The sequence below is a fragment of the Nyctibius grandis genome, chromosome 2, assembly GCF_013368605.1.
Source record: "Nyctibius grandis isolate bNycGra1 chromosome 2, bNycGra1.pri, whole genome shotgun sequence".
Classification (NCBI taxonomy): Eukaryota; Metazoa; Chordata; class Aves; order Nyctibiiformes; family Nyctibiidae; genus Nyctibius; species Nyctibius grandis.
Window position 1 is genome coordinate 14,964,140 of NC_090659.1, and position 25,237 is coordinate 14,989,376.

A 25,237-nucleotide genomic window follows, 5' to 3' on the forward strand; every position below is an offset into this window, starting at 1 on the left:
GTAATTTCTCCATTGCAAAACAAGACACTATAAAATCAGCAAATAAACAGACTATATATATAAGTTTAGTAGATCACCTCCCTTTCTCATACAAGGGTCTGTCTGAAGAGTTTCTCATCCGCAGGAAGAAATGTTCTTTGTCATTTCTGAGACAATGTCTTCCAAGGGCCTGATGTTGCCTAATGCCAAATATAATTAGCAGGTATTCTCTTCCTGAGAGTTTCAGCTGAAAGTTTCAAGAGAGGAGAAAGCTACCAAAATAAAGGCTCTAGAAACTCAAGGTTGAATACTGATATTTTCATGGGTTGTAATAAATTGATACAGCAATCAATTGAAATTTCTATGTGAACATGGGTGCTTGGACAGGGGTATATGGCTTATTTTACTGAAACAGTTAATATATTTGTGTATTACTTCCTTTTTCCAGATGCTCCAACATTTGTGTCAAATCAAACCATGTATTACTCTTGGGAAGGCAATCCCATCAATATAAGCTGTGAAGTGCTAGCAAATCCATCTGCCTCTGTTCAGTGGAGAAGAGGAAAATTAGTTTTGCCGGTAAAAAATACAACACATCTGAAGACTTACAGTACAGGAAGAAAGCTGATACTAGAGGTAGGGCTTAAAATGGTAATCAACGTGGTGACATGAATTAATTTCTTCCTCAGTTTGGCATCATTGCAAGTACTATAGATTACATTTAAGGACAGGACTTAAAGTTTTGTAAGTAAAGTAAAAAAACTGTGAACTGATTTATCTCCTCATTTCTTGTGAGCAGTTAGAAAATAAACCTCATTTGCATGGCTCATGCTCAATTTCCCATCTGCAGTGAACAAAAATGTAACTTGCATTTCTTGCAAGTAAATAAATACATAAATAAATATAAAACTAACCCATCAGGTTAATACTAACCAAGTGCCTACCTGATAGGTTCCTGGTATATACAAAAAGATTTGTGTCGCATTAGTCAAGAACAAAGCAGAAGGGTAAAGTGATAATAAACTTCAGTTGGCTTTGATAACACCTGTTTCCTCACAGAGGCATTGGAAAAATAAGAACTAAGTTCCCTTCTGTTATCTAAAAGGTACATGTAAGAACAAAACCTGAGAAAGGCAGAAGACAAAGAGTGGACCTTAATTATCCATTTATTTTATTAACTTGACTAAACAGTGAACTGTTTAGTGACTCAGCAATAGTGTATAGCAAATCACTGTCCTTAATTAATCATTTCACAGCAAAGTGTAACCAATGTCTCCAGCCCTGGTCTCACCTGTTACAGGGACAGCATATTATGTTCATCTACAGGTGTGGAAGAAGTTAGTTTTCTCCATTTCTATCTAGTGTCAGGCTTACATGTGAGCATCATCTTCTCAGTTGCCATGGGAAAAAAGTTTGAGAAGCTATAGAGCTAATCAGAGTTGGGGACCTACTTGAGATCCCAAGCAAGAGGTGTACAGTGCACTGTTTTTTTCCTAAAGTCCAAATAAGTAACCTTGTTTCTTGTAGTAGAGGATATATATTTAAAGAGACACAGTCTTACTCTTGTTTGAATGTCATCTTTAGGGGTTTTGTATTTTAAGTAAAGCTTAACAACACAAAATATGCTTTACAGTCTGTGGTTTTCTAAGTGCTCTTCCATTTTACTGTCACCTGAACAGTTGGTCAGGCAAGCTGGATTCCAATAAGGCATTAGCTCCCTGTGTTATCTATTATCTGTTCTGTCTTAAAAGCTTATTCACTTGAATTTACAGTTCAGCCACATTGCTTACATCTTCTTTCCCCCGCGCCCGAATGTCTGGTGTATTGTGAATGCTGCAAACAATAGAAAGTAAAATATTATTCTTGCGTCATCTGTAGGAATCAGCATTTTTCAGACCGTTCATTGCTTATTTCAGTCAAAATATCAGTTTGTGCAAATGTCTGTGAAAAAAATGTTGTTTATTAGAATTTTTCTTTTTTAAAAGTGTAATTGTAAAGATGCACAGTGTAATTGTAAAGATGCACAATGTCACCATTTTCCATTATTTGATTTCCTCATTTGAATTCGAGAAAGGGGAGTTTAACATGGAAAAGGATGTATTTAGATCTGCATTTGGAGAATATACTAGATAGGCTGAAGTAGGAATGCATCTGCATATTGGCTAAGGAGAGCATATTTTCATATCTGATTTTTGTAAAGAACTTGATATTTGATTAGAAACTAATACTTACAAACTGTATTCATTTTAAAGATTGCTCCCACATCTGACAGTGATTTTGGACGGTATAATTGTACAGCCACAAACAGAATAGGAACAAGATATCAGGAGTATACACTTGGTCAAGCTGGTAAGTTAAAAAGTTGTTTCCTTTTCTTTAAATATTTTTTCTCTGTTTATTTTATTCTAATGGAACGTTTGCAGTTAATTTTAATTCTCTAAAAGTTGAGTTGCAATATGAAGTAAAATAAACCAGTTCTCTCAGAATATGAATCTTCTTTGGATTTAATTTTAAGGCCTTCTGAAATCTGAAAAAATGAAATTAGACTAATTTTTTTCCTTTGCCCCTACTACATCCTACTTTTATAACAGTGTATTTTCATTACTTCAGTGGAGAGACATATGGTTTGCAGGCAGTAGAAACAAGAAAGAATTAGGAAAGTCTTTTTTCCTTTTTCTCCTTGGTCTTTTCTTGATAAATCAAGAATGACAAAAGACTGAAATACTTCAGCAAAGAATTTCTATCTTCATTTGCACTTTTAGTTATTTAAAAGCAGAATTTGACCCAGAGTGCTAGATTGAATTAGTTTAAGCTTGGACATGTTCTACAACCAGTTGTTACAGAAGTTCTGAGTATTTTTGGGTCCATCTAGTTTTGTTTAGGCAAATATAAAAATATGACTGTATGTTTGTTCTTTGGCAGAAGTAACTATTAACAGAGTAAGTGAGAGTTTCTTAGCATTTCTATCAATTATATTTTCTTGTGGAATGGACTAATGCTTGTTCAGCAAGCTTTGAGGTCTCCCAGCATTTGGATCTGCATACTTAGATGATGCAAATTGCTCCAGCTTTAATGACATCTATGGAGTTATAATGCAGTTTACAGAATCAAAGGTACAGCCACACTGAAAGCTATACTCCCCTTGTGATGCATTGTTATGGACCATTTTCATCATGTAACTTTCAGGTCATACCGTATTGCCAGACTGGCTGATAAATATTGAAGGGGACAGGTAGAAATAAGGTCTTGTATAATTTTTTTTTTAAAGGTAGGACTTGTATATTTTTATGATCTTGAATGTTTCAGCTGTAACTTTTGGTTATTTTTTTTAAAATAATAAAATAAATTCTTTGGAGCTCTACTAGGAGGACCTTTGGAGGTGCTTTGCTGAAATGTGCACATCCAGTCATAGAGAGGCTCTCTTACCCGACCTGATGTTTTAATTTTTATAGTTTTGCTCAATAGGGTGATTATTTTCTTTTGGTGTCTCAGGAGTTATAAAAAACAGTTGTTTATTAAGAAAATTCTTAGAAGTTGTACACAGCATTGAAAGTTTTTCCCATTACCTCTAAAGCATGGATTACTGGCACACACTTTTACCATTAATACTATGCTATTTTTTTTGTCTTTGAACAGTGGTCAAAAGAGCTGAACTTCCTAAAATAGGAACATATGGGTTTTTATGGAGAAAACAGCAGATTTCTCTGTGGCACAGTTTTACATCAGAAGATCCATTCCCCTTTATTTTACAACTGTTTTCGTGTGTTAGCTGTGTTGCAAATCTGATCTTCCTTTGATAGCTACATGCGACTACTGAGAAATATATTACCCCTTCCTTTTGCATGTAACCATCCTTAGTCCCAGCTAAGTCCTCATTTCATAAAATACATTCTTTCCTTTCCGCCTTACAAAACTCTCCCCAATGTAAGGACTCACACAATCTAATTCATACACAAAATAATTTTATTTTTTGTAAAAAGAAATTCCAGAAGAGAACAGTTTGTAGAATCTTCAGTCATGTTGATGATCATTTACCTGGTTGATCCCATTTATTTAAATGGAATTACTTGAACAATTGAGTTGCTGTAATAGGGCTAAAATTGTGACTGTAGCAGCTCATCAGTACTACATGTGGCATTAAATATGAAAAATTAATACTTCCTGTGACGTTCAAAATTGATGTAGTAATAGAAAAGCTCTAAACTTAAAGGAAAAAACACAATTAATTTATATACCAAGTATTCTGTCTCTAATTAAGAAATCTCAAGACTTGCAGGAAGTTAGCATTGAGTTGAGTAGGTGAACTATATCTATTATGTGTATATTTTGCCATCATTTTATTTAGAAAGTAGATTTAGCCCTCTAAAAATTGCAGGACTTCATTTTCTAAATACTCATGACTGGCATAGGATTTGCAGAGTTACATTAAATTCATCAAACAAAAGGACTGCACATAACCCTCTGATTTTAGTCAGTTACATCTATTTCCCTTCAGTAGCGCGTTTTCTCTTTGGGGCGACACGTGCATCTGTCGATCCGACAGCAGCACTGGTTCTGACTGTCCTCCTGGGCTAGGTGCTACGCTTGTCTCTGGAGTATCAGCTCTAAGATTTGTTACATGTGAGGCTTCACTGGAAGGGAAAAACAGTAGAAGTACAATGTGAAAGCTGCTAGAATAATTTTTCAGTTTCTCTCAAAACCAGAAGACTTGCCACTAGAAGTCTTTCTTAAAGCCATGAACATAAATGATAGGAAGGGGAAGGAAAAACCCCGCTTGCATCCCTCTGGTGTCTTACCTCTCAGGACAGAAAAAGATGAGAAAATAGAACAATTATGCCAATTGAAACAGAACAACTCCGGTTGCGGTTATTGCTGTGCACTGTTTTTTCATAAAGATGTATATGCATATGAGAGCATCTCAGCAGATATTCTATATCTGCTGATTTTTCTCTTAGATTTGCAAAGCAGTATCCCATCACAATGCATGATATTGCGTGATGATTATTTTAGCTATGTATTTCTCTCCTGCTTTTATAAATAATTAATTTTAATACAAAGTAATTCTCATTATTAATTGAAAAAGAATGTGATATTTTGATTATGCATTGTATTGCAGCAAATTCTCACATGAGAGCCCCTGGAAATGAAAGTGAGAGCAAATAACTCCATACAAGCTATTATCCTGTTTTGGCTTTTTAATACAACTATATCACAGATGTTACTGATGCCAGTTTTTTCAACAGCTTACTATTCTCTACTTTTGCAACAGTTTGCTTAACGTTTTTCAGTCAATTCTTCAGAAAACTTGATGAACACTTAAAAAAAAATATGCATTTGAGCTATAAACATAACAAGGTAAATCAGGGTATCTTTAGTGAATATGTAATGAATAAAGAATTATGGGAAGTTATTATGTAAAGCATGAGCTATATATGGACATTTTGTGTAATGACATGAAATGCAGAAAATAGAAGAAACTCAAATTTTCTAGTAATAATGAACCGGTATCCTTAACATAAGCCGTTTGTAGTGTAGTATTTATGTAGGGCTGGAAACACTGGGTTTGAGGGCATCAGGGCTCCATTATGCTAAGCACTACTTATAGTAGTGTAATGCATAATATTCAGTATCCTGAAAGATTGACATTTTTCACATTTGCATCTAAATAGACTTTTTTGGGGAAAAAAACCAGCAAATAACAAATGTAGTTCACTGTTACAAGTTTTGCACTTAAACTAGCATCAGCTGGAAATGAAAAACAACCAGGGAGATGAAGGATAAAACCATCATAATAATTACGGGTATAAAATGTCAAATGCAGCTTTCTTCCTAGTTTTAGTACCTCTGTTGCTTTACTTTGGTAGATTAGGAAGCCCTAATGATAGATATTTTCCATATTAGAGCCTATAAAATTTTTTCATGCATTTCAATACAGCCTGGATTTCCTTCTGGCTTTGATTGTAAATACTAATGATGGGGCGTAGCATACTTCCACAACGGCTCTGTCAGGGAAAAATAAATACTATTTCTAGCTGTGAGACAGTATTAAGCCAAGTATGCTGCTAGGGTAAATTTTATGAATAATGATCATTTTACTGAATAGTTTTCACTTAAAATTATGTAGGAATGACTTGTTGCTTCATGTTTTGTTCCATTTTTCTGCTTTGCTGGTTTTCAGCAGAATCAAAATACCCTTTTTTTTTAATTTACTGCCAGTTAAAAAGTGATCATACTGTCACAATACCATTATCTTTATTTCTGTCACCCTCCTTAAGAAATTAGACTTATTGATGATAGAAAAAGATTTCTTTCAGAATTTAGATGCAATTCGCAACCATACCATTTTGTATGACAGGAAAAATATACCTGTTCACTCAAATTATCCAGAGCTACTGAATCAGCCTGAATTCCAGACACTTTTCATTTAAACCTTTCAAAACCATTGAAGAACTGCAGCCTATTTAAGGTTTCACACTGAAAGGTGCTGGCCATTTTTGAAAGCTTCATCAGTTGGGCTCACCACCTGACCTGTGGTGATCAACTTTTGAAAATACGACATGATTGACATCCTCGTTTTTCATTGCTTAAACATTTAAATTGCTGTGTGAGCAACATGTAGAATGAGAAAAGAATCACAGACTTTCTCATTTCTTGCCACTGCAAATTAATTCGTGTCATGACCACAACTTTTATTTTAGAAGTCTACTTATACTCTCTTTTTTTCTCTATGACAGGCTTAGGCTTTGGCAAGCCTGGTGAGCTTGACAGGTTGTCCCAGTGGCTTTCAGAGCCTGAGGTGAGCACAGGTATTCCTAGATTTGTCCAGATCTAGTTTAGTCATAGTCAATGTGAAATATCAGTATGGAGGGAGATGGTATTAACTACCAAAGCATTTTTCCTTTTTGTTGAGATCTCAGTATCATTATTTTAAATGTTTTTTAATATATATATAGAAAATAGTATGGCCATCAGTAGTCTAGGACTATGGTTTTGGATAGGTAATTTATTGTCTTAGAATGGTAAATGTTAAGGTTGTGATACAGAGAGTTAAACTGGATTTTTCAGGTAATTTTTTTCTTTAAATATTAATGTGTATTTTGCACATAGCAGTGTACAGCTGGACTGAATCCAGAGCCCTTAAAATGTAAACCATGATTCACCTCTAAGGCTCTCACGGCCTTACCCATCCTAGACTTGCCTTTCCCCTTCTTTCTTCTATTCTGGGATGGCAAAGGGGATAAAAGTTCAGATAAATAGTCTGATTCACCTTTTTGCCTCAATCTTTCTTTAAATCTTTGCACCTAGAAGGATACCTTCATTTTTGATGAAAGCTGAGATTCTGATCTCACCGCATCATGCCTGGAACTGCAGCTCAGCACAGAGACTTACAGTGACTAAACATGAACAGGATCAACTACTGGCAGAAACCATACTAAGAGGCAGTGAACATGTTTTACAAATTAGCTACATCATACAACTCTGATGATTAATTTCAAACTTGTCTTGCCAAATCATCCCTATTACATGTTTTGCACAGTATACTATAGAACATCAAGGATTTTACAGCGTTTAGAGGTGGAGACATATAAGAATACTTAAATGAGAGGTGCTATATCTGTTTCCTTTCTACATCAATATTACAGGGAATTAAAAAGAAAATTTAAAATACATTCTAGGATGTCATTAGATATTGAGAATTCCAATGCCACTTTAATTACATTTATTTTAAGCATCCTGTATACACAAAAAGTCAGTGAAGATGAGGAATAATGATATCAAAAGCAAATGAAGACATAGGAAAGACAATAACTGAGCTTCACAGAAATTACATCCTCTAACCTGTTTTACGGAATCAAGTCATGCTCAAAATATGTTGAGGTTGATCAATAACTGACAAGGACTACAATGTCAAAGTTAATGGTTTAGTAATCTGGATTTTTGGTGTTGACACTGTGGTGCTGGTTAATGGTTGTTGTTCCTTTTTTCTCCAAATATTTGTGTTTTTACACAGGCAAGATAAAATCAAAGAAGTAGGACTTAATTTTCCCTGGAGAATAATGTAATAAAAAAGATAATCATGTTCTATTCCAAGACAGTGTTATGGGATCTTATTGATTTTTTTTTTTAGGATTCTTATGTTGCTTTCTCTGTATAACTTTTCCCTTGCTGCTGCCAAAATCCCATTTACCTCCACAAAAATATGGGCAGATCTAAAATCTATTTCTCTGTCCTAAAACTTGCCATTCATATCTTTAGCAGCATCAGCTAAAGGATTTTTACTAAAAAAACAAACAGCAACATATTTTCAATAAGCATATGTGTGAAACTGTCAACACAGCAACAGTGTTTTGCTTTGTGTTCATGTATCTTATTTTGTTTTATTATTTATGTATCTATTTACTAGCTGTGCTCCTGTTTCCTAATTAATTCCTTATTTTTCCAGAACTCCCAGTGATTTGGTAAAAGAAGTCTATTGCAGTTTTCCCTGAGCAAGGACATCAACACAGGACTGAGCCTAACCTGTAGATTTATCATTGCAGTTTTTCTCCGTTCTAAGGATATACAAGCTTGAACTATTTCATGGAGATCTTTGACTCCAAAGGTCTACTCCCTAGCCCCATTTCTTTCCCTTCCGTGGTCCTGATACTACTTACGTTCAGCATTTATACATAGTTACTTTCATTCAATATATATGCCAGATATATAGAAACAGGAAAAGCTGCAGAACTGCACTAGGAACATATTGACAGGAGACAGGAGACGAGAGCTAAGTGGAAGATAAATCTCACTACCTACTCTCACACCATCACTTCCTTTTCTCCATTTACACCAGGACTGCTAAACTCTCAGAAGGAAAATTATTTTCTTCTATAAAACTATCCGAAAAATAGCTTGAAAAGAAAATCCCCAGTGATAAATGGTGGTTATTTATTGAACAGCTTGAGTAATAATAGCAATAGACTTGAAAGAGCATTTACATGTCAGTGGAGATAAATATGTACTCGTAATTCTGTGTGTACTTCTCTATAAGCTGCAATAATGTTTTTGGAACCAAACCAATACTACCTAGTTTAGGCCAATGTATCACAAAGTTCATCTGTGCTACCCAGCTTTATGCACTGAGTACAAAATACATCAAGTGCAATTTTACACTTATTATTTGGGGATCTTTTTTATTTTATTTTTAAGGAATTCTTTAACATCATACGTGAATACAGTCACATACTGAACAGAGGAATAGACACTGTGGAATGAAGATGAAGTTGAGTAAATGTCTCACACTTGTTTTTTTTAATGACTTGTTTTAATTTAAAGGCTGAACTTTTGGTAAATTATCGCTTGTTTTGACAGCAGTGTAACAACAACAAAGATAGCAGTAGAACTTCTAAAAAAGTGTACCAGAATCTGTGCTATTACTAAGTGATCTTTAGATCATAGAAAAGAAATCCCATAATATAGTCCTTCAACTTATATCCGTAACAGTATATGAGAGAGTAATCACTGCCCGTAGCTAAAATCCTCTAAAATTCATTTGGTTGTTGATTTTAGAAGGAAAAAGAACAAGAAGCATCCACAGTTCTAACCTTCCAGATGCAGACTTCAGAGTACACAACTTTGGAAATTATTCTTCACTCCCGCCGAACGCTGAGCCAAAAGCCTTGCAATTCTAACACGAAAATCATGGCAATGCTCCAAATAATTTCAGCTGACAGGGGACAGCTCAAATGCTGGAATGTTTAGCTAGATCAGGACCAGAAGGCTGTTTACCTTGTATGATCAAATTCATACTCATTAGAGTACTACACAATTAGGTTTCTTTCATTATGATGCTAATGATCTTTGGGGAAAAAGTTATAGATTTGCCTAGTCTGAAAGAGATAGTAGGTATTTTATTCTATCTGAAGAAGTCAGGATAAAGGAGGAATCTGTCTTGGTTGATGAGGGCTGGGTCAGGGACCAATTAAGCAACCTGGACATCCATAAATCCGTGGGCCCTGATGGGATGCACCCGCGGGTGCTGAGGGAGCTGGCGGAAGTCATTGCTAGGCCACTCTCCATCATCTTTGCTAAGTCGTGGGCAACGGGAGAGGTGCCTGAGGACTGGAGGAAAGCGAATGTCACTCCAGTCTTCAAAAAGGGCAGGAAGGAGGACCCGGGTAACTATAGACCGGTCAGCCTCGCCTCCATCCCCGGAAAGGTGATGGAGCAACTTGTTCTTGGTGCTGTCTCTAGGCACATCAAGGATAGGGGGATCATTAGGGGCACTCAGCATGGCTTCACCAACGGGAAGTCTCGCTCAACCAACTTGATAGCCTTTTATGAGGATGTTACCCGGTGGATAGATGATGGTAAAGCTGTGGATGTGGTCTATCTCGATTTCAGTAAAGCGTTTGACACAGTCTCCCACAGCATCCTCGCAGCTAAACTGAGGAAGTGTGGTCTGGATGATCGGGTAGTGAGGTGGATTGTGAACTGGCTGAAGGAAAGAAGCCAGAGAGTAGTGGTCAGCGGGACAGAGTCCAGTTGGAGGTCTGTGTCTAGCGGAGTCCCTCAAGGGTCGATACTGGGACCAGTTCTATTCAATATATTCATTAATGACTTGGATGAGGGATTAGAGTGCGCTGTCAGCAAGTTCGCTGATGACACAAAACTGGGAGGAGTGGCTGACACAACGGAAGGCTGCGCAGCCATTCAGAGAGACCTGGACAGGCTGGAGAGTTGGGCGGGGAGAAATTTAATGAAATATAACAAGGGCAAGTGTAGAGTCCTGCATCTGGGCAAGAACAACCCCATGTACCAGTACAAGTTGGGGGCAGAGCTGTTGGAGAGCAGCGTAGGGGAAAGGGACCTGGGGGTCCTAGTGGACAACAGGATGACCATGAGCCAGCAGTGTGCCCTTGTGGCCAAGAAGGCCAATGGCATCCTGGGGTGTATTAGAAGGGGTGTGGTCAGCAGGTCGAGAGAGGTTCTCCTCCCCCTCTACTCTGCCCTGGTGAGGCTGCATCTGGAGTATTGTGTCCAGTTCTGGACCCCTCAGTTCAAGAAGGACAGGGAACTGCTAGAGAGAGTCCAGCGCAGAGCCACGAAGATGATTAAGGGAGTGGAACATCTCCCTTATGAGGAGAGGCTGAGGGAGCTGGGTCTCTTTAGCTTAGAGAAGAGGAGACTGAGGGGTGACCTCATTAATGTTTATAAATATGTAAAGGGCAAGTGTCATGAGGATGGAGCCACGCTCTTCTCAGTGACGTCCCTTGACAGGACAAGGGGCAATGGGTGCAAGCTGGAACACAGGAGGTTCCACTTAAATTTGAGGAAAAACTTCTTTACGGTGAGGGTGACTGAACGCTGGAACAGGCTGCCCAGAGAGGTTGTGGAGTCTCCTTCTCTGGAGACATTCAAAACCCACCTGGACGCGTTCCTGTGTGATATGGTCTAGGTAATCCTGCTCCGGCAGGGGGATTGGACTAGATGATCTTTCGAGGTCCCTTCCAATCCCTAACATTCTGTGATTCTGTGATTCTGTGATCTTCATGGAATTGCTGTTATTTGTTTCTGATTCTGACTAGGAATGTGTCTCATGTTGTATTTTCATAGAACCGTAGAATGGTTTGGGTTAGAAGGGGACCTTAAAGATCATCTAGTTCCAACCCCTGTGCCGTGGGCAGGGACACCTTCCACTAGACCAGGTCGAAGATGATTCACTCTTTTCTTAAGAACTGATATAGTTCAACTATGAAAACTGCATAGAAGTTACCTACACATGTGGGTTGCTTGGATTGTGGGATGCATATTTAAAATAGCATTGTGGATATATTTCACACGTAAATGTGTTTTAAACATATTGCATTGTGCTAGTTATGCAAAATATTTTACTGAGTTTTCACAGGAGCTTCATTTGATGCTTATTACCAAATGGAAACATATCTTTATTTGGCAGAAATTATACTTCAATCTGCAGTAAAGAACATAAGGTTCTTCCTGAAGGATGTCTGTTTCCTTATGCCACATTTATTATAGTTAATCGTAAGCAGACATGAACAGACAAGAAAAAGAGATCTCCTTAACATTTCAAAGTCCAGAGTAGAGTGGATAGGTAAATAACACATTTTTGTTTCATACCAGTGACTAAATAATTGTTTTGATCCAAAATGAAGTAACAGTGAATTGCCTTATAAAAAGAGCATACAAAATCTAACAAAATTAGCTTGAGTGAAATTAAATATTCATTCAACCTTAAACAAAATTTTTTGTTTCATTTTGAACTCTTACAACAGAAAAGGAATAAAAGTGTTTAGAAACTATTTGTAATATTATAGGTATCCACAGCAGCTTTTAGCTTGCATTTAAATCCCCAGAGCATTCATCTTCAGTACTGCAGAACTATTTTAATCTTCCCAAGTGATTGGTATCCACATCACTCATACAGTGCCGTGCTGCTTTACTTTGGCTATCCTGGATTGCTTTGCTGGCAGTCTTATGTTGTATTTTTCCCACCCCTCTCAGAACAGTCATTCGAGCTAGGAAGAGAAGGAATCTGTACACAGAATAGTGCTTAAGGTACTGTCTCTATCGGGAGAAAAAAAAATATTGTTCTCAACTGTAATGAGAATCTGCAGGAGCAGGGTTCACAAGCTGGTTCTAATCCTCATCCTCCTCTGATTTTGGGTTCAATGCTTACTTAGCAAGCAACTCATATAACTAATTATTCTTCTGTGTGATCAGAGAAAAAAAATCTGTATGATTTTTTTGAACATATTTTCTTTTTTTCTAAAAAAAAAACCAAAACCCAGCTTTTTGATCAATTTAGAAAAAAGATTCAAAACCCAGGTCTGTGTTCTCCTGGATTTATAGCATACTGGTTACATTTGGTCACATTCTATCTGACCATGAATCTTGAATTCCTTTCTCCAGAGTAATACAGCTTCACTAAGAAGGGTGGAAATTCCCTGCAACATCCCATATCCTGATGAAATGAATGTTTCCTGGAATAAGAAAAGATTTGAGGGTTTTAATCGCTCGAGCTGAGATTGGAATCCTACTCAAATCTTTAACGTCATGGATTCATGTAGTTGTGTCTTTATGTAAAAGATATTAAAATTGTTTGTCTGTGTAAATAAATCTATGCTGGTTTTAACCCAATGAGCACCAGGTGTTGGAGGTTTCAGGAGACCAATAGTCAGAAATACTAACTGTAAGAATTCACAACGGTATGATATTAGCATTAAGACACTCAACTCTGACAACTGTTAGAGAATAGGAAAGAATTTAGGTGCCTGATTATTAAAAGGTTATACAAATCAGCCCCTTTAGAGCAGCTTTGGCAGGTGTCCTTTTCCTGAGAATTCATGGCTGAATGTCCTTAAACGCATTCTTTAATATTTTATAGAAATATTTGGCTCATTTTCATTCAAGTACCAATGCTGGGTGAAGCTCGGATTAATTCTCTTTTTATTCCAAACTGTCTGACAGCCCTTGAATAAAGACTGCATCTTATGTAAATGGTTCAGTACCCACCAACGAAATGATACGCTTTGGCTCAAATTCTTGCATGTCCTTATAAAAATACCTTCCATACCATTCCTTTAATTTTTTGCTTTTGTTTCATATCTAGCGTGTCATCACCTACAGACACCTGCTTTATTTTCATAGTTCTTTTCTACTTTGAAAGATACGCACTTGCGTTTGAGAAAATGTTTCTTTCAACTCGTTCTGCAAATTATTTCTTAAACTGAAAAGAGAATCGAAAACTTCCATTAATATTCCTTTCTAGTAGCTTAAAAAAAAGTAGTCTTTCAAAAAAAGAAAAAAGGTTTCATGTTTTCAGCTGTATTTCAGAGTTTCATAAAACGGCCAAATTATTTCTACAGTTTTTTGTCGTAATCTCATTTAGAAGATTTCAGACTCTGAATGATCTCTTTAGCCGTAACTGTTCCTTCTGTTAAATTTGATTTAAAGTTTGGCATTCTCTTTTACATAATTATACAGTAAACAAACTAATCTCTTACATTTGCCTATGTCAAAATTAGCTATTAAAAAAGATCATATTATGAAAGAAACACAGAACTGGAAAATGTTTTTGCATAGCTTCAGTGTACAAGAATCACAGAATCACAGAATCACAGAATGTTAGGGATTGGAAGGGACCTCAAAAGATCATCTAGTCCAGTCCCCCTGCCGGAGCAGGATTGCCTAGAACATATCACACAGGAACGCGTCCAGGCAGGTTTTGAATGTCTCCAGAGAAGGAGACTCCACAACCTCTCTGGGCAGCCTGTTCCAGTGTTCAGTCACCCTCACCGTAAAGAAGTTTTTCCTCATATTTATGTGGAACCTCCTGTGTTCCAGCTTGCACCCATTGCCCCTTGTCCTGTCAAGGGATGTCACTGAGAAGAGCGTGGCTCCATCCTCATGACACTTGCCCTTTACATATTTATAAACATTAATGAGGTCACCCCTCAGTCTCCTCTTCTCTAAGCTAAAGAGACCCAGCTCCCTCAGCCTCTCCTCATAAGGGAGATGTTCCACTCCCTTAATCATCTTCGTGGCTCTGCGCTGGACTCTCTCTAGCAGTTCCCTGTCCTTCTTGAACTGAGGGGCCCAGAACTGGACACAATATTCCAGATGCGGCCTCACCAGGGCAGAGTAGAGGGGGAGGAGAACCTCTCTTGACCTACTAACCACACCCCTTCTAATACACCCCAGGATGCCATTGGCCTTCTTGACCACCAGGGCACACTGCTGGCTCATGGTCATCCTGCTGTCCACTAGGACCCCCAGGTCCCTTTCCCCTACGCTGCTCTCCAACAGCTCTGCCCCCAACTTGTACTGGTACATGGGGTTGTTCTTGCCCAGATGCAGGACTCTACACTTGCCCTTGTTATATTTCATTAAATTTCTCCCCGCCCAACTCTCCAGCCTGTCTAGGTCCCTCTGAATGGCTGCGCAGCCTTCCAGCACATCAGCCACTCCTCCCAGTTTTGTGTCATCAGCGAACTTGCTGACAGCGCACTCTATTCCCTCATCCAAGTCATTAATGAATATATTGAATAGTACTGGTCCCAGTACCGACCCTTGAGGGACTCCGCTAGACACAGGCCTCCAACTGGACTCTGTCCCATTGACCACCACTCTCTGGCTTCTTTCCTTCAGCCAGTTCACAATCCACCTCACTACCCGATCATCCAGACCACACTTCCTCAGTTTAGCTGCGACGATGCTGTGGGAGACCGGTCAAACGCTTTACTGAAAATAAATGTGGTTTTCTTACAGCTCTGTATTAGAAAGCTGAAGTTTTTTGTCTAATGCAAACATTATTACATCATATTCAATATTTATTTTTTCTCCCTTCAAGATGCTAAGGAGGCTTTTTGGGGTAGATTATCAACTGTTTAGGTCTGTCTACTTGCTGCTGATTATTAAATTGATGTTTGTACTTTTTTAGATGTGCCATCAAGTCCTTATGGATTACGAGTTTTAGAGTTGTCACAAACCACTGCCAAAGTTTCGTTCAATAAGCCAGATTCACATGGAGGTGTGCCCATTCATCATTACCAAGTGGATGTAAAAGAGAGAGCCTCAGAAACCTGGAAAATAGTTCGCTCCCATGGAGTTCAAAGTAAGTATACAAAAAATAAATGGAAGTATTTTCACTGAAAAAGAATGTAAAGGGAAAAGAATGCAAGTATATGTTAACTGATTCTTTGTTTCTCCATTAGCCTTAGTCCAGTAGCTGTATCTTCAGTTAATATTAATGCAGACCTCTTTACACCAATTAGAAATCTTACTGTAATGTTGTAAAAGTCAACGGTTACTTTTTAGTTTTAAAAAAGTATGGTCAACAAATTTACAATTATTTTGCATTTTTCACTGTCCAGGCAAGTAGATATGAGGAATATTTTTTAAGCTATAAATTGCAAAGAGAGTAGAAATCATAGAGGAGTTAGTTTGAGAATGTGCATAATGTATGCACTTAACTTAAAATTTTTAAGTAAGCTTTTATGTGATATTTAAACCTGGGCATTAATTACCGATTATGAACTACTTAGTAACCTTTCTACGTACCTGTTAATATCCATGGTGGCTGTTTCAAAAGCAAATCTATAAAGCATTGTTCAACAAACATTAAATGCCTTCTTTGCAGTTCTCTAAAAGGAGAAAAGAGTATAAGCCTCCACAAACAGGCAAGAGTTCTTTAAGTACATGCCAAGGTGGGGTGTTTATACAGAGTAATCTTAACAAAATACATTCAACAGATCAGTATTCCCTTGCATCCATATTTGCTCTTTGTTATCTTTAACAGGTAGTGCAAGTTAAAGCAGCCCCAACAGTCTTCTGATTTTTATACAGCAGGAGGTGAATGGTTTTGCAGCTATCAGCACAGTGATGGGAGACAAAATGTAGCAAATTATCTGAGTTCTCTCTTTCCCTTCCACATCCCATAATCCACACACAAAGATTCTGTACTAAGCAGAGCATGTTCCAAATTACAGAATTATTTCAAAGAAACATATACTGAACATATAATTAACATATATTCAAAGAAACATATGACTTTTTATCTTTTGTTTTTCTTAACCAAACACAGTAACTGTGTGTATAAATGTAATACTGTAAATCATAGTAGCGTTCGTTTTAGTATAGCTTGTATTTCTTTCAGTACTAGAAGATCTAAAGAAGGCAACGTGTTTCCTCTAGTTGCAGGGCGTATACATTAATGGACATCAGTGTACCTTTTCCCTTCTTTTCATGTTATGTTTCAGACCAAGTTTGAGAATTTTTTTCTTATAGCTACTTCCTTCAATGAATTGGCAATAAATTTCTCTGATGAGAATTACAATATACCAAATACTAAAACCTGAAGTGACCAGTCTGTGTAGTAGGGTGTAAAGTACTCAGATAAGAACAAACCCAGTGACTAGAGTGCAATCACACAGATGCTTAATTTAAATGTAAAGCCAGAACAAAAAAAAAAAAAGTCCTCAGCGTTTACTTACTAGAACAGGGTATTTACCTTACTCCTCATAAAACTTTCCTTTCTATTATTACTGCTAATGTGAAGTTTATGAAAAGATTAATTGATTACATTAGGAAAGATGTATAACTTGACAGACCCTTGTTATTAGAGTTGACTGGAGCTGCCTTATTCAAAAGTTCACGCTTTGATTTTGAAACATTCTTTCATCATTACATGTTTTCAAGCTGTTGTATACAGCTCATTTTGGAGGTTTCTGTATAATATGAATTGATCTTCTTGGAATTATTTTAGTATGGTATCTGTTTGAATTGTATGGTAATTTATTCTAAAAACAGAGCAGAGTGGCAGGTACAAATACCTGCAGTCTTTATGAAGACAATACCACTGTGAAGTAAATTGTGAGTATTTATGATCTCTGCTGCCATCCCTACTAAAATTGAATATACAGCTTCTTTGAGAAAAAGGCTGTGTTAGTTCCTACATACTGTCCTGTTATTTCCCCACATCTTCCTTTTGTGCAATTTGCCTTATTTTTTTCAGTTTATTCTCCTCTCACTTGGAAGTTTTCAGGGGGTTTGCCTTCTTTCAAGCATGTATTTTCCTCTTCATTTCATTGTCCCCCAGCTGTAACACTGAAAGGTTTTGTTGAAAAAACAAAATAGGTCATACTGGTTTCAGCCATTTTAAAAGTACGTCTTAATAGCATGTATTATCAAACACTGCTCCAAGTGAGGACAAGAACTAGTAAATATGAAAAAACCTTAAAAGTCATTTTGGTCTATAAGTAGGTATACTTAGTAAATAGATAAATATGGGGAAGGTAAGCTTTACTGAAAGGACAGTAGACAATATTAAAAATTAATTCTAGATCCATAATTAATTCATGCTTTTTTCTGAAATTGCTATTTGTGTACCCCTGAGTAGAAAGATGGAGGTTGTATATTCTGTATCTCTGAAGTACTTTAGAAATCAAAAACTACTTAAGAATTTCATATGTTTGCTAAGCAGGAAGCTTCTTGATTTTGTAAATTTTGTTGGGGCTACACTATGTAATTTGATAGGGAAATCAAAAGGGACCTGGTTGCATTTATCAGAAGTTCTTGCAGATATTCTATAATGAGTTAAAAACTTGTTCTATTTGTGAGGTACTATAGGGCCAAACCAGAAAAACAAGATGTGTTACCAAAACACAGACTGAACAGCCCAGAGCAGAAAAAGTCTTTGCAGATGGAGATGTCAAAAAACAATACTAATGTCATTTTTTTAAATGAAAATGCTACTAAATGTAACTGGAATCTTTTTGCAAAGATTCAGCTCTTGCTTATTTCCTGAGCATTCAGAGGGTTTCAGCAAGTTTTCTAAGACATCTGTTTGAACTTCTCTCTATTTATATTTTAGCCAACTTACAGTGTCATGGTAGGATAACATTGAGATATCCTCTTCCAAATCCCTATTTTCAGTTGCTGAAATAATTTTTAAAGAAGCTTTTCTTAGTGTCAAGGCTTTTCTTTTTTTTTTTCTTCATACTTTTTGAGACATTTAGGATACTTTTAAGGCTTTTGAATGATAAAAAAAATTACATGTTTTTGAGGCAGTTTCTCATTGTGCTTAGGTAACTAAGGACCACTTTCCTACCATGCCTCAATATCTTCTCAGCTGAGTGCGGGGGTTGTTTAGACTACACAGAGTCAGTATTCTGTATTATGATTTGTAGTTGGGTCATCATAATTTCCATACTTGGTCAGTATTCCTTAATGGAAACAAAATAACTCTTTTCATCTGTTTACATTTTAGGGACAGGTTTATGGCTAAGATTCAGATATAAATGCTGTTTACACAGGGACAGTTAAGTGCTTGCAGATCTCAAGTAACGATGCATACATAATGCATGAGACATAATTTTTTTTCCAGCAGTGATAAACTATGCTGAAATTTTACCCAATGCCTTTTTATCAGACTGTTTTAACTCAGGAGTGATAAAACAGCACTGCAGCCCTTTCTTGCCACAATGCAGGTAACGTGTAAATTCAAAGACCATCTTTTAAGGGAAAGAGGCAGAAAAACCTATGTGCAGGAGGAAGTTGTGCCTGGAAGACTGTTAGCCTTCCAATACAGAGACTGTCAAGGCTAAACTGTGTCTTTTGGTCCCTCTCTACTATGACCAGAAGGAATAGTGTGGTTGTCTTTATACAGTCACAGAGAACAGCCATAAACTCATAAAATGAATGGAAACTGTATTTTTAAATGAAACAAACATTGTGGAAGTGTGCCTACAGAAGTTAGTTTATAAATAAAAGCGTTACTAAATGATTAATAGATGCTTCAAAAAGTTGTTGAAAGGAATTGCTACTAACACTAACAAGTCATTAATTATCTTATGATTATGACCCAGTAATTATGTATAAAACCTTCTACAAGTAGGATTATGATTGTCTGGTTTTAATTATATGAAAAATACAATAGATGCTTACCGAAGTTGTTAGGCATTCTTATGTAATCAGTCATCCTGTAAATACAAATAAGTTTAATCAGAAAAATTTATCAGTATGAAATAGATTCTGAGATATAATTAACAGTCTTTTTTAAAATCTATTTTCAGCTATAGCTTTTTATGATTTTTTAGGAAAGGTTTGGTAGAACTTTAAATTCTTGTATTCTTTAAATTTTTTAAATTCAATTATTACTATCATATAAAACCTCAATAAACAGGGAAGACTTCTTAAAGAATAGGTAAAGGAAAGTCTACTCATTTCTTTAGCAAGATTTGAAAAAGGTTCTCCGTTTTCTGAGTTTTTAAGGAAGCTGCTAAAGTAGTAATGCCTAGCTAATTTAGAATTTCTTATACTGATAACAAACTGTAGCATCAAATGACTTTGGCGAAGTGCATGTAACAGGGTTTACAGATGGTAAAGGTGAGCATCTTTACAGTTACGCCTTGCGAAACAGATTATTATTAAAAACTTCAAAATAATAGAGGAGGAAATTGTAGCTTAGAAGGAAAAAATACTTTTCAATAATTCATGTTTTTCTTCAGAAGTGTAAACATAAAATAATGGTAGAAGAAAATACGGAAACTATTTTGAATACATTTGCATTTTTTATATAAGGCATTATTTTTCCTTAAAGCATTTGCCTACTGGTATAGTAATATAAAATTAGGTGTAGTCATGTTAGAGACTGCTGAATCTGAGGATGTTAATCTGTAGTGAAGTCCTAAAATAACGTACTCAAAGAATGCCTATTCTGACATCATTTTTAATGCACTAAGTTCAGGTAGCTACTTGACATGATAACATTGCGTTCTCCTTAGCTTTGGGTCTTAAAAACCAAAAATGTCTTGTGTTGTGTATTTTTCTGAAAAAAAACCTGAACAAAGCAAAAAGTCTGGGCTTTAGTAGTGTCCCTAGGTCTTGTTTTTTCAGGAGATATTCTGTTGAGTTCCAAGTCTTCTAACCAAATTATTTCTGGACTTATAATTCAGCATTTGTAGGATATTAACATAAAATATTTTCTCCAATGGAAAAATTATATAAGCTGAAGTTATACATACCTGTCCAAAAACATGGCGTAGAAAAAAAAATATAGAAAATGAACATGTTATAAAATCTGCTTTTTTTTTAAATCTGTTTATGTGTTTTGAATTTTAATGGTAAAGGATGTTTTCTCTTTTGACATTTGAGATTCTTTGGATGGCAGAAAGCAGAAGCTTTATGAAATAATGCACCAAATATAATATGATTCAATAATGAATGTATTACTCATAAATATATTTCATGCAGTAATATCAGAACACACCAGAGATGCTTTATCAACATATGCTTATGCTTTTTAATTGAAGATTTTATTGAAGGAGACAACAATTTTCAAAGTCTTATGGTAGCATAATCAGGCTATGTACAAAAAGCAGTTAAATATTTCTTTAAATATAAGCGTTTTTACAACTTTCCGTTATAATGTGAAATGAAAGGATGAAAAATATTACAACCTAAGAAATGTTAAAATCTTTATTCTTTGTACAAGAAAAGGAAATCCGTTCACAAGCGGTCTGCAAGTGGTATTATGTTACATATCTGAAAAATAAGCATAACATAGAAAGAATCAAAGGCATTATTCTTAAGAAAAAAATACTAAGAAAGTTGTATGGCATCTTAATCCTATGCAAATTGAAGACCAATAAATTTAATATTTTGGTTTTAGCTATTAAGGAGTTCTCAATCTTCAAGCACTACTGCTAGTATTTGCTTTCAGCATAACTTTTTGTTTTCTCTCTGATTCTTGACAAGTTGGAGATCAAATCTGAAATAAGTAATTCTTTCTTTGAAATGTCGCATTCAAATCTCAGCAGGTGTATTTCATTTTTTTTCTTCTAAGTGCATTAAATTTCATGTGCTTCATGAAACCATAGAATAATTTGGAATGAAAGGGACTTTGTGATTATTGGCTCCAAACCCCCCAGGTTGCAGCAGTGCCAGCTTCCAAGTTTTGTTAGGGCTTTGTCCTGAGTTTTGAATCTCTCTATAAATGGAAATTCTGTATTTAGCAGTTTGTTCGTGAAATGAGGGAGGTTTTAAACAAGATCCTGTCTGTACTATTTTTTCACATGCATTTATCTTTTTTTTTTTTTTTTAGGCACATTATAGTAGAGAAAGGATTTTCTGTTACCCAGTATATGTTTTTAAACTGCTGTGCTGGGTCTTATGCCTGGTACTTATGCTCTTTTTACTATGTGTCCTTAAGTTAAGGGAAGTTATGTACATGCCAGTGTTGATGATCCAAATTAATTTCTCTGTATACCTGCATGTAAGAAAGTTATTCAGTCCTCTAATTTTGTCTCTGTGCTATTCTTGGCCTCCATCCAGCTTAATCTTCGCTGTAAAAGTCTCGTGGATGAAAAGGCTGGACTGTAAATAAGTATCTTAAACTAAATTGCATGGACGGATTAGAGAGACTGGAAAGTGAGAAGAGTGTAAAGGGAAAGCTAGGTTTAAATATTTCAGGTTTTTATACAGATCTAAAACATCAGGAGAATGAAAAGTACTTTTCACATTAAAAGATGAACAAAATGTCATAAGAAGTGAAGAAAACCCAGACAATTTACTTCACAGCATGAGTTCATAACTAAGAGCAATTGAGTGTTACGCAGATATAACCACTGCCAATACCTGAGGTTACACTTCTCTTCAATAGCTTGTAAATTGTGTTTGCAATTGCATTTAGTCTAACAGTCAAAGCTCATTGTGAAACGTGATTTATGTTCAAGTGTGGTTTTTTTTAAAGACACAGACCTGAAAATCTGTAAGAACAAATGCAAGATACTTTGATTGCAAGAAGTATGTGGTAAATATTTTAATAAGCAATTAAATGGAGAATCAGTTATTCCAAATATATTTCACCTGGTGTTCCTCTGTTGTGATAACTCCTGGCCACGCCCTATTCAGGCTTTTTATGATGGCACGCTCTCAAGTAAATTTGTAGTGAACGTGCTGATGTAAAGGTCTTGCTGATTTGGCTTGTAAAGGTAAATCTGGTTAAGTAAAGAGTGTTGCAATGCAATATTGGATATGAATAACTGATAAATGAGACACATGATGCAGCTGCAAATTTTGCCTTTCAAATCTGTATTGTATTCATCTGCATTTATTTTACATTGCCAATCTGCTTACAAAAAGGTAAAGTACATTTATGGAATATTTATGGGTATACAAACTTCTACTGCATTTTGTAATATGAAATGGAAAAGTGTTCCTGGAGGAAGAGTATTCTTTAAGTATTTTCAAGGTCATTGAATGGCAGAGTAGTTATGAATGGAGTTTTCCTTCTGCCACATACAAGAATGAGCAACGGAGAAATAGGATAGCCCTATCTGTATTACATTTCACAATATCATTAAATGAATCTCCTTTTTATCACTTTTTTTCTCTCTATTCTTTTCTTTCTCCATTGGTAAGAAATAAAGTATAGTATGCAGGAGTAGGATGAGGATGAGAAAGAGAAAGTTGTGAATGAAAACGATCTTTGCATGTAAGAAGCAAAAGAACAGTTGCTGAAATCATAATTCATGTCAGCCTTGAGGTCTTTGCTTTTTCACAGTAGTGAATGTCATAAAAGACACATTTAGTTACCTCAAGTGGCAGTGGTTATGTTTTTGCCAGCTCCTGCATTTGGTAACAGAGCAAGTAGAGTCTCTTTTTCTCACACTTTGCATGCTCCAGAGTTGAAAATTGCATGGGTTAGATGAATGAAAGACAGAACTCCTGTGTCATAACTTGCTTCCTAGGTAGCTCCGAGACTGCAGCAGCATACCTTGGTCATGGGACAATTAGTATTAATGAGAGCTTCCAGTTTAAAAAATCTGGTCAGTGATAATATACCATTCAAGAGAAGCACATAGGAGACTGCTTTTGTTGGCATTCAGACTAAGTGGCTTGTCTGGAACAAAACTAAGCAAGTAAAATAAGTAGTTTAGAAAAGAGAAAATCATGTATCTAATTTCTAATAATGAATTCAGTGGTATGTTATAGTATGTAATTCTCTGTACAGAGGTAAAACTGAGAAAAGACATGTAGATTTTATGTATGTTGTTCTGTTTATTACTGTTAGTATGCAGAGTTATAATAAAATTGAGAAGTGTTGGAATTTTAAATAGCAGTCTCAACTGAGATGCAAGGCTTACTAACATATATTCATTTGCCTATAAAAAAAACTCTACTTCTCAGAGCACAGTATTAGAAATTTTAATTTCTTTGTGCTCTGCAGATATTCCTTTGGCTTAGCATTAAGAATTTCTGAATTCTTGACATCTGTCCTGGAGCTTCGTAAGGCTACTAATATATTTGTAGTAGTGAGTAAAGAGTAATTAATTTTTTTAGGTATTTTGGATTCATCTGCTTAAGAAAGGCCATCTCTTATTTGTATCTCTAACACAGTGCAGTTTTGTAACACCGTAAGAAAACTAGTCAATTGCATGGTACGTAAGAAAACCAGTGAATTACATGAGACATCTTAAATCTGTTGCAAAGTCTCAAAGGAACAAAAAGATCATTGTAGCTCTGCAGAACTTGACTGACAATAGGAAGAAGGTGCAGTTGTTAAAAGTAAACTGCTGTGATCATTTTCTTAGACTTCAAAGGCATTTTCTGTGAGGTTTGGTTTTGTTGTTTTGGGGTTTTTTTTGTGATAAAAAGAGAAGATATTTGGACCAGTAGTCAGTTATTAGTTTAGGATAAGTTGTTAGTTTAGATGTGCATTATACCCTGCTGTATTAAAAGCGGTCATCAGGAGCTTACCCAGTCTTACCAGCTATACCAAGGTCTCCCATACCGGCCTTTCTCAAACAGTAATATGGTCCTTAAAACTAAGTGGACTTGCTACACCATTAGCCAGCATATAAACATTCAACCTAACATATTCCAGATGCATCATGGAAACTACTGTGGACTTCATGCTTAGAAGAAACAAGCTTTCTCTGCTATGAATTCAAGTGAGGCCTACCTCACCTTTTTCTCAGGATGTCTCAGTAAGGAAGAACTCGCAGATGGAGTTTTGAATGTAGGAGACCCTTTGCAACTCCAGCTTTGTGTTGCAAATTTCAAATAGGATATTCACTCACAACAGGATCTCCATTGTAGGAACGGCAGAAAAATGGGCAGGAGGAAGTGAAATAAAAGTTATTTTTTCTGCCCTACAAAAAAAGAGTGTAAGAGATTCTAGATTCTGGCATATATGAGATAGACTGGGATAGGATACAGTTTGATTTAAACAATTGAAGAATGAGAGAAAGCGGTGTGACTGTAGCAAGCATAGAAGAAAGGAAGGTATGCACTGATAGCTAACCCCCAACCTCCCCCCTCAAAATACACTCCCAGGGTGGATTCCAGACCTTGATATAACACAGGGAATGCATAGTGGCATTAGCTAAAATCTAGCAGCAAGCATGTTCTTTGTAGTCTCCTAATAAATGGAATCCCTGTTCCCCTTAGAAGACCCTGTTTTATTTTCCGAGTCATCTCTCAGTAAGCATTGTTTTTAGCCTTGATGGGTGTTCAAAAACAGCATAAATGATCTTAATAAAGGCCTTAATTGCCCTTCTCAATGAGATTAACAAAGTTATTCCATTACTACATATTGTAGTATTGTGTATTCACTCAGTAAAGTATTACTTACTTAGAAGACTTAATTCTATTGTCTTTATGTGTTCATATTGCCAGTGGAAGTTCGGATGTGTTCAGCAGCCTATAAATTTTTGTTATAGGATAATTTTAAAACTAATGTCTACAGAAAATA

At 36.1% G+C, this 25,237-nt stretch overlaps 1 protein-coding gene across 1 annotated transcript in view; it reads left to right on the top strand.

The window, feature by feature from the left end:
* NCAM2 (neural cell adhesion molecule 2) overlaps positions 1–25,237 on the top strand; it is a 314,479-nt gene that overhangs the window by 235,069 nt on the left and 54,173 nt on the right. The window contains 3 exon segments of the mRNA XM_068421481.1: positions 428–615; positions 2,232–2,328; positions 15,422–15,595. Coding sequence (XP_068277582.1) covers positions 428–615; positions 2,232–2,328; positions 15,422–15,595 — 459 coding nt within the window.